Source organism: Blastomyces dermatitidis (assembly GCF_000003525.1).
Source record: "Blastomyces dermatitidis ER-3 genomic scaffold supercont1.1, whole genome shotgun sequence".
NCBI lineage: Eukaryota > Fungi > Ascomycota > Eurotiomycetes > Onygenales > Ajellomycetaceae > Blastomyces > Blastomyces dermatitidis.
The window spans coordinates 6,521,946-6,533,252 of record NW_025544774.1 but is presented as its reverse complement, the minus strand read 5'-3'; the positions used below and the strand labels follow the sequence as shown (position 1 = coordinate 6,533,252).

At 37.3% G+C, this 11,307-nt stretch overlaps 1 protein-coding gene across 1 annotated transcript; it reads right to left on the bottom strand.

Annotated features, from left to right (window-relative positions):
- Nucleotides 1-5,833: 5,833 nt before the first annotated feature.
- Nucleotides 5,834-6,823, bottom strand: BDCG_00872 (uncharacterized protein; the record flags this gene model as incomplete). Its single annotated transcript, XM_045416376.1, has 3 exons — nucleotides 5,834-5,982; nucleotides 6,218-6,556; nucleotides 6,763-6,823. 3 exons carry the CDS (start codon nucleotides 6,821-6,823, stop codon nucleotides 5,834-5,836), a joined length of 549 nt encoding a protein of 182 aa, XP_045272120.1.
- Between the last annotated feature and the right edge of the window lie 4,484 nt (nucleotides 6,824-11,307).

The following is an 11,307-nucleotide window of genomic DNA, read 5'->3' as shown; positions in this document are numbered from 1 at the left end:
AGATCTCATCATGATTGTTCATGACCTCTTCAGAAGTGTACACATCATTGGAGACTGCTGCACAGGATGAGAATCTGAGCATGAAATACATCAAGCTGAGAGATCTGCTGGAGTCATCAAGCTTCAATGATAACTGAAAAAATGATGCTGCAATCAGCTGGCTAAGTCAGATGTGATCATATTATTGAATTGAATGTGAACTCACAGACAGGCAGTCAACAGAATTTCAACAAGTCTTAAGATCTGCCGCGTTCCTACATGGAAAAGCGAAGTCATTATGAATGACTGATGAAAAGATGAACCTTGCAGACCTGGAGTGATATTCATTCTCACAAACATGGAATGAGTTTTCCAAGTGAATCTTGCACAACTTTGAGGAAGTGGACGCGTGAGATAAGTGTTATGAATGCTTCACTGAGTGTAGACAAGTGAGTAATCTTATATCATACTTCACACACTTCAGCTTACACTATCTTGTGTTGAATGAAGAGCTTTCAACACCTTTCTGTTTACAGATCTTCATTCATGGTCTTATGCCTGAGTTGAGAGTGGAATGGAAATGCTTAACCTCACAGCCAGACACAGTGGAGGAAGCATACAACATTCTCATTGTATGGAAACAAGTGAGTCAATTGTGACAGAAAATACTGCAATTGAGTATGCCTCAGCAGAGAATGAGTAATCAGACTTCTATGACACAAGCCACACACCTGAACGCGATGAATCTAGATCTGAATGTTATTGCTAAAGCACTGAATCCCCTGAAAAAGAGATTCTCTGAGTGAAAACCTTGGTGTTGTGAGCATCAAGCTTGTTTCAACTGCAGACATCAAAATCATGGTGCAAAAGATTGCACTCAGTATATGCAGTTAAAAAACTAGCAGGATCAGTGAGCTCAGAGGCACTCACTGATATTCTATGAAAAGTCTTCAAAGTGAAAGAGATGCCTGTGTTAGATGACTCTCTGAATCCTGCAAATGCAAAGAAGAAGCAGGCTTCTGACTGAGGTGCAGGTGAGAATGAAGTGAACACTCATCTCAATGCCTTGAGGCCTGAAATGTTAATGTATAAGGGGCACTTGAGTAAGAATTGAGAGATGGCTGTAAAAGTGTTAGTGGACACAGGAGCTTCAATGCAATATATTGATGATCATATAATCTGAAGATTGAAAGAGGTTCACTGAGTGAAGAATCTCTGATGCATAAGATTATCTGATAACTGATATTTGATATTATCTGTAAAAGTAAGAGTTCTCTTGCACTTCAGAGAATGATCTTGCTATATTTGAGCATGAGAGCTGCAGAATGTGAAATATGACCTCATTCTCAGACTTGATTGATTTCAAAGGTTCAATTCACAGATTCAATGATGTACATGCCATATACAGTTGATCAATAGGAAGAAAATGGTTCATATGATCCTATTAACTGATATGAGAAGGACATTTCACGCCTCTGGTATAGAAGGGTTAAATCTGCTTATGCATTAACAAGCAAAGAGAATGATTCACAAGACCTCATCTGAAAGCATTCTGTATGTTATACAGGACCCAGAAGTGGAGGAAATCAAGATAAAAGATATGTGGGAGGATAAGTGTATGAAGAAGCTTCTGAAGAAGTATGAGAAGATCTTCTGAACAGATCTTTCACTGGAATTGCCACTGGAATGAGGATTTGTATATGAGATTGACATGAAAGATGTAAAACCAGTCAATCAGAATGTGTATTCTCTGTCACAAATGCATCTTGAAGAACAGAAGTGTCAGATCACAGATCTTCTAGAATGTGGTCTCATACAACTCTCATCAAGTGTGTGGGGCTTTCCAGTCCTATTCATGAAAAAGATGAGTGAAGAGTGACAGATGTGTATTGATTATTGAGCACTCAACAAGCTAACAATCAAGAATGGATATTCACTGCCATGAATTCAACAACAGTTGGATACAGTTGAAAACATCTGATATCTATTGAAGATCAATCTTCTCTCAGAATACTGGCAGATCTGTGTAGACAAACTGTCAGTCCTGTGAACTGCATTTAATACACAATGAGAGAAGTTCGAATTTCTAGCAATGTCATTCAGTCTGACAAATGCGCCTGTCATCTTTTAAACAATGATGAATATGATTCTTCATAAACAGAATGAAACCTCATGCCTCATATATCTTGATGATATTCTAGTCTTTTCAAACTCATATAATGAACATCTGAAGCATCTCAATGAAGTGCTTACAACTCTGACAGAGCATAAGCTCTATGTCAAATCAACCAAGTGTGTGTTTGAAATGAAAGAGTTGGAGTTTGTGAGACATGTAGTGAGTGATGACTGTATACACTTCATCCCAGAGAAATTGAATGTCATAGTGAATTAGCCACAGCCAAGGAATGTACACTATGTATGACAGTTTCTTGAGTTGATCTCATACTACTGCAGATTCATCAAGAATTTCACATGAATATCTGTATCACTCTCAGATCTCTTAAGAGAAACAGATGCAAATCTGCAAAAGAAGAAGTTTCATTCAATTATCTGAAATACCATGTGTGAAGAGGCTTTTCTCACACTGAGGAAATGTGTAACAACATCCTCAGTGCTTATTCAATCAGATTGTGATAAATCTTTCTACATTGAGATGAATGCATCTGAATAAGCTATTGAAGATGCTCTTCTACAGATGAGCAAGAATGACAAGCTGCACCTGGTGACATATGATGATAGGAAACTATCAGGCGTCGAGCTCAATTACTCAGTGCATGAAAAGAAATTACTAGCAATCAAGCATGCACTGATGTTGTGGGATAGATATATTGACAATGAGCATACAACAATGATGATCACAGATCACAAAAGCCTTGTCTATCTATAATTAATAACAAAACCTTTCAAATGTTTAGCATGTTGAATCTCAGAGTTTCAAGTGTACAATCTTCATATCAAATACTGAAAGGGATTGAATGCAGTGATGTCAGATGCAATCAGTCACAGACTCGATTTCATGAATAAGAGTCCTGCGAACCAGGCATAAGAGATGTTCATGTTAAACGCGCTGAGGAGATGCAAGGAATCAGAATGAGTGAACATCATAATCTCTTGCTTGAAGAATGGCAAGGTGTCAGATGACAAGCATCTCATGAAAATAGTAGAAGAGATGCTTCCGAACTTCAAGCTGAGGAAATTGGAAAATGATGTTGTGCTTTACCGCGATCTAGAATACACAGAAGCTCCCTATCTAGAACCTTCATTTAGACGCGACTTGATGACTCATATGCACAAGGAATTCAGCCACTTAGGAAGCCCTGGACTCATGGGTGTACTCAAACCAAGAGTATACTAGCCAAGCATGACTGAGGACATCCAGGTGTACACTCATGAGTGCCCGAATTGCCAGGTCATGAAAGGATCTAAGAAAGGGTTGAAACACAAGAAAGCACAACATCAGGTGGAATGTACAATACAACTGTTTAAACAATGGGGGGTGGACCTCATAGGCATATTGCCGCGAACACCAAATGGAAATCAATGAATAATCACTGCTATTAATTATGCTACTGGCTGGCCAGTTGCAAAAGCAGTTTCAGAGGTGACAGAGGAGATGGTAGTGAAGTTTCTACACAATGAGATCTATGTCAACTATGAAATGCCGCGCGAGATTCTAACTGATAACAGTGCAAACCTCATGAGAGGAGCAGTGAGGCATTTCATGAGCCAGTTACAGACAAGACATCATAGAACAACACTATATCATCTGTGAACAAACAGGAAGATGGAACACTTGAATGGAATCTTGGGCAACATGCTGACAAAATATCTAGTGAGCAAGCCTATGAGACTATGGAATGAATATCTCGGGCAGGCACTGTTAGCCACACAGATTTGACAGCATGCAGTCTCCAAGCATTCATCATTCTACCTGTTGTATGAATTGCATCCGCGCATCCCGGAGAATGCTTCGGAAAAGGTGGGGGAGGAAGCAGTTGTGAACACAGCAGAAACAACAGTTGCAGACACAGCAGAAACAGCAGTTGCAGATGCAACAGTCACAGACACAGAACCAAGATTGAAAGAGATCAGCCATGCACGCACAAAAGCTAATGAGTTACTCCTGAACTGAGCAATCCAATCAAAAAGAATACAAGACTCACTTGTTAAGGAATCAAGTCTCAAGATGAGAATGTGGGTTCTTGTATGCAATGAGAGTCCTGAGAAGTTTCAATCTAGATGGTTTGAGTCATATAAGATACTCAAATCACATTCTCTGAGAATGTACACATTGGAAGAACCAGAGGGACAGGTCTTACACAACTTAATTAATGATTCATGACTTGTGGAAGCAAAGGTGCAAGATCTGAGTGAATTATGATTATTCACAGCACTATTATCAGTGTTGAAAAAGAAGAGACTTACAATTGAAAAGCCTCACAAAGTAAGAGAAATCATAGATGCTTATGAACTAGATGATCTCACTTATTCTGATCTTTCCATGATTACAAGGAAAGAATGAGAAGAAATGAAGAAATCAGACAAACATCACACTTCAATAAGTGATGAGACTGTAGCTGGTTGTATGATAACATGCTGCAGACAGTGGGCACAACGCGGTAAAGGGCAGTCTCAAAGCAGCAGACTTGCACGTGGATCAGGTTGCAGAAGAAAAAGGAATTCAGAGTTGGATTCAACTGTTTATACCAGTTCAATCGCGGAGATCACAGAGGATGAACTATCTGAAACATCCGCGGACACATGGGACCAAGTCATCTCAATCTCTGAGAATGCTCAGAGGTTGGGTGAGGTTAGTTTCAATGGGCTGTTTGCTGTAGTGGTCTGAGTGGGTGAAGAGAGACAGTATAATGTGTGAGGCAGAATCACAAAAGATGAAAGCTGCTGAACCTAGTCACTGAATGCTGTATCATATAGAGGTCGTGTAAGAGTAGTGACTAGCAGATAGAGGAAAAGTGTAAGAAAAGGAATGATGGATTGGTCACCAACTGTAAGGGTTGGCTGCAAAAGACAAATGTTATCATACACACTTCATTTATTTTTATACACCACACATTTAATCTATTTCCAACATCACACCACCTGAAAAATGCCAAAAACAAAGGAAATCTCAAAACTCGAGGTCTGCAAGGGATTTGAGGGTTGCAAGCTGCTCTCACAACAATGCTGTGCACACCTCTGATTTCTCTATCACTCTGTGTATGACATTAATGTCATTGATCACAAGATTGACTGGAATGCCAATATAGGAATGCGCATGTGTATGTGTAGAGAAATTGAAGGAGAGCGCGGGACTCGCAGAACCAGGAGCCAGGGCAGGGGGGGTGGAGGTGGAAGAAACAGAAGGAGGAGAAGATGCAGGACTGGATGAATGATGAGAGCCACTCGGGGCTGAACACTTACAACCTGGTGTGCGCACGACCTTCCCTGCAGGGGAGGGAGAAGAAGCAACAGGAGGAGCTTGAGGGTGAGAGGGGGTAGTCTCGGTGGCATTGTCATCTTTGATTAAAATGGCCTCTGGCGCCGGAGTAACTAAGAACTATTATTAGCATACAAAACTGCAAAAACAGGGATAACAATTACTGAATGAACATTCACTGGCCTTAGAATTGTACATGTAATTACAACACACATGAGGCTCCTCAGGAAGAGAGAGAGGGACACAGGGGAATGCAGGAAGCAGAACACAGCATGCAAATGGCTCATTCCCATGATGACATCTCAGACAAGGTGTATGAGCCTCACACCCGTGGGTGTAAAAGAGTACAACATCTGCATTCCTGTTTCTGAAAACATGGATATCTTTTGCCTGCACCATGAAGTCGGACAACAGACATCAGAGAATAGGCTGATACAGATCTATCATTCTGAAGGAATTTGCCAGAGCAGATGTCCCTGCAATGTTGAACTTTACAGTTGTAAAAAGTTCCTTGATGTCTGTGAACACCATGACTTCATGCACAGCAAAACCCATAATGATTTCCCCTAAGAACAGGAAAATCAGCATCAGAAAGAAAAGATAAAAAAGAAAAAAACTTACAATCTCAACACTGTTGAGAGGGGGGGTGATTCTCTGATATGAATGAATGATTGCCTCATTATAAATATTTAAAATGAATGTAATAATCAGCATCTGTGACTGAGCTTCAGATAGTTGTGTCATACACAGCCTTTGTGCAATAAATTGTTCTAGGGGTCGGCAAGAAGGGCGGGAGTGTACATGCTGGGAAATGTGGTTCACTGAGCCTACGCAACATCTCCTTGAAACGGGGAGAGCTGGTAAGGAAGGCAGAGGTGGCAAAACCAGGAGTAGCGGGAGTAGGGGTCGCGGGAACAGGGGTAGTGGGAGCGGGGGAACCAGACACAGGGGCAAGTGTAGGAGATTGAGGGGGAGCAGCAGGGGAAGGAGCGGCAGAAGGGGCAGGGGGGGACGCTGGAGACCCGGCCACACATGACACAGGCAATTCCTCCATTATCGCGTCCTCCAAGTTCTCAACCAATGATTCAACACTGGGTTCACTATCATCGGCGGACGTGGATCTGTCAACACGTGAAGATTCTACATGAATAAAAACAAACATCAGCATCTGCATCCACACAAAATTGTGCCAGGAAACATGATCAGAAACCTGCTGAGAAGAAGAAACAGTTGAGGATGTACAAGAAGATGGAGAAGATGTGTCATCATTCATGGTAATATGTCATTCTGGCAATCATTAGAAGATAAACAAGTCCTGACCACATTTCACAACATGTTACACTTACTGCTAATGAACTGCCCGGTATGAGCACTACAATGACACTTGTTGTGGGAATGAGGGGCCATTGTCAGGAACACGTACAATGTGATAGGTGGACAGATGGAAAGAGTTGGACAGGAAGAGGGGTAGGAATCTTGGATGAGATAGTGGCGTTCGATGATGACGATGATGGAGATGATGGTTGGAGGATGGGAAAAGTTAGTGGATGAGTGGTGTAATATAGTGGAAGTTTCTTTGTGAGGGCGTACGCGGGATGCTAGCCGAATCAGGGATAGGCCACACGATCGCGAAACGCTAGTGGCGAGCTAATCCACATGAAGCTAGGGCGTATGACATGGTCACGTGGGCGTGACTGAATCTGGTGGGGGAGGATGTGGTTCGGAAGAATGTACGACTGTCAGATAATAACGCGGCCGCTTCCGAACTACTAGCGTACGCGTGTAAAGGGGCCATAGTGTACGCTAATTAATTTAGCGTATGAGATTACAATATAAGAAGCCGGCGTACGCCTGTAATCGTATGCTGGCTTAAGCAACCTTTGAATCACAATAAGATTTATCTTGAAGATGATACAATGATACTGTACAGACTTCTTTACAACTTATCTGTAAAGAAGTTGAATATTCTGCATAAATATCTTGAAGAAGTATAATCAAAGAACTGAATACATTCATTAAAGAGTTCAGCAGAGATGTCTATACTCTTTGTACTTAAGAAGAATGATAGACTATATCTATGTGTAGACTACAGAGGTCTTAATAAGATGATGATTAAGAATTACTATTCACTACTGTTAATTGATAAGATGATCAATTAATTATCTGAAGCAAAGATGTTCTTGAAGATTGATATACAGAATGTCTATCATAGAATCAGAGTTAATGAAGACAATGTTTAAAAAATGACTTTTTATACCAAGTATAGCAATTTTGAATATCTTGTTTTATCTTTTGATCTTTATAATGCTTCAGTCATCTTTCAGATCTATATAAATGAGATGCTGTGAGATCTTGTTAATATCTTCTGCATAGTATATCTGAACAATATTTTAATCTTCTCAAAATCAGAGAAAGAACATGATACTCATATTTGAGAAGTGTTGAGTTACTTAAGATAGTATTAATTCTATATAAACACTGAAAAATGCTCATTTTACATGCAGAAGATTGATTTCTTAGATTATATTATTGAGATGAATGACATTTCAATGAATAGAAGCTGAGTCTCTGTCATTGAGAACTGGTCAGTGCTGTGAATATATCACAAGATGCAGATATTTCTAGAATTTATGAATTTCTACAGATAATTCATCTATACATATTCATGAATTACTGTCTCTCTTACAGATCTGTTGAAGAAAAGTGTGAAAGACAGGAAAATGAGACTGTTTATTCTCACTCAAGACACTGTGCAGGTGTTTGCAGAATTGAAACAAGCTTTCACAGATATTATAATACTGAATCACTTTAACTCTGACTTACTCAGTCAGTGTGAGACTGATGCATTCAGAAATGAGATCTGTGAAATCTTTTCACAGTTGACACTGAAGATCTTTCAATATTGAAAGAATTAAAAGATAATCATCTCTGAAAAAACAGACAATGAATTATCTATAAGAGAAGACTTTTTCACAGAGTCTATAAGATGCTGTGAATAAAGATCAGTGATCTTCTTCTTCAAGAAGTTATCACTCATGCAGAGAAGATATAATACTTATAATCAGAAGATGTTAGTAATTGTCAAATTCTTTAAGATCTGATAACATTATCTTCAGAGTAGTAGATACTCAGTGTAAGTTCTCACTAATCATGCAAATCTGTGTTACTTCTTGATAACAAAGAGCTTGATAGAATGTCAAGCCAGATGAGCAGAGCTGCTTTCAGAGTATGATTTCTATATCTGATACTGTTCAGATCAGCTTAATTCTGCTGATACACTGTCTAGACAGCCTGATTATAATATTATTAATATGAAGAAGAATTCTATAAAAGAATCTCTGCTATCACTGCAGAAGAAGCTGGCTGCAGAGAGTTGAGATTCTCTAAAGCTCAGAAACAGCACTGAAGAGGCAGCTGTATGACTCAGTATAGAAGATGAAAGAGAACTCAGGTCTCTGTGAGAGACTGATACTGAAGATTATAAGCTTCTTATATTATATTTTACAATCATTGAATTGACAAAGAATGAAATGATTTATAATCTTTTAACTCAACTACTTTTAGAATTCATTGATAAGTTATAGAAGAAGAACATCTCTACTGCAGCTTGAATTCAGAAGTTGAAGAAGAAAGAATTCAGTTTAAACTTGAAAGAGACAGGCTCTGAGTGAGATGATGCTGCTAAGAAATCAAGTCACTGATAACTAGAAGAATATGAACTTCTACTACTAAATAGTTCAGTCTTTATCTCTTGTAACAAAACAGTGTGTCAGAAGTTATTAAGAATTCATTATAATGATTCTCATGCAGAGCACTTCAGATTAGAGAAGACTGAAAAGCTTCTAAAATGTAAATATACTTAAAACAAGCTCTGAACAGATGTCAAAGAGTATATTAAGACTTATAATATCTATTAAAGAATAAAGATTCTGCAGTATAAGTAATACAGTGAGTTAATATTACTGCTTATTTCAAAGAACTTATAACAGAATCTATTAATGAATTTCATAGTTAATCTGCTGAAGTTAACAAGAGTTAAAGAATATAACTCAATTTTGATCATTATTAACTACTTCATGAAGATGACTAGATATATCTCTATTTATAAAAAGATTAAAGTCTCTGAATTGACTGACCTGTTTTTAGATATTATTATTCATGATCACAGTGCTCTGAAATCATTGATAACAGATTAAGAATTTCTCTTTATCAGTAAGTACTGATCAGCTTTTTGCTATTATCTTATAATAAGATGTCTTCTCAGTACTGCATTTCATCTGCAGACTGGTGATCAGACTGAATATCAGAATCAGACACTAAAACAGCATCTTTGAGTGTTCTATTTATATTATTAGAATGATTAACTCAAACATCTTCTGATCACTGAATTTGTATATAACAATGTAAAGAATGTAATCTTAAAGATATCTTTTTTCTATGCTTATTATGAATATAATTCTTTATTACTCAGTGATGTTATAGATAATATTTCAAAGAAGAGAATAGATAGTCAGAATATTAAACAGATACAGAGAATAAAGTATCTCTCAGTATCAGAAGTAAAAGTGAGATTGAAACTTTTAAATAAAATTCATGAGAAGACAGTGAAAAGTATTCACTATACTCAGAAGTAGTAGATAAAATACTATAATTGAAAACATTTTCTGATGAAGTTCTCAATAGAGAATCAAGTACTACTTTCAGCAAAGAATATCAAGATAATGAGACTGTGTAAGAAGCTCAGTGAGTGATGACTAGAATCTTTTCTAATAATAAGAGTGATGAATAAGCAGATATATGAGTTGAAATTACTTACAGAATTGAAATTAATTTATTCTGTTTTTCACATTTTCTATTTGAAGCTCTATAAACAATGCTCTGAGACAGAGCTGTCTTAGCTGAATAATATTAAGATTGAGAGTGATACTGAATATCTTATAAAGAAAATATTGAATAAGTGAATATATTATGATAAGCTTCAATATCTTATTAAATAGAAAGATTATTCATTATCAGAGAATTCATGAGAACTGCTTAAATATTTGAAAAATGCTGAGAAAGAGATTGCAATCTATGAGATAACTAGTAGAGATCATCTCATTACATATCAGAGATATTAAGCAAGAAATGCTGCTTAAGACTTTTTATTTTTCTTAAAGAGTTTTTTAGAGATAATCTTATAATGATAAGCTGATATCTTATAGACTCTGTAGCACTCTTCTTCTATTTTCTTTTAAAGAGTTTTTAGAAGTTTAATAAGACTACACAAGTATAAAATTCCTGAAGTGATTAGAGAGAAGAAATATTTAAAATCAATAAAAAAGATTAATATTAATCAATTCACAGACTGCTGCTATTCTAGTAAGATCACAGCTCACTGAAAAAGTAAAAAGAGGAAATCTCAGAGTCTACTTATCAATAACTACATTCTCATCAAACTCATTCTTCACTGTTAAAGTCTCTGACACTGATATCTTTATCTGCTGAGAAGTTAGCACTGCAGTGCTGCAGAAGAGCAGAAGAAATATATAAAATATTAACTTATTAACTTACAAAGTATCTCAGTCATCTACTCTAATTGAAGTGAGATTCTCTTCAATTAGTGATTAATCTTCACAGTGCTTTCAACAGTGACATCAGCTGACTTCTTCTTAAGATCAGTCATTTTAAGATGTTTTTTTATCTCAGAGACTCATACTTTCATCTTCTTTTATAAATAAGTAAGAGAGATCTTCTCAGTCTTGATAAAATTTATCAATACTTGAAGCTCTGAGACTCTTACTCTGTACTACTTGAGTATCTAGACTTCTTATCAGAGCTGATACAATGTCTTTCTGTGAAATAATACTTACAGAGAGATAGAAGTTATTGTTACAGATGCAATGAAAATA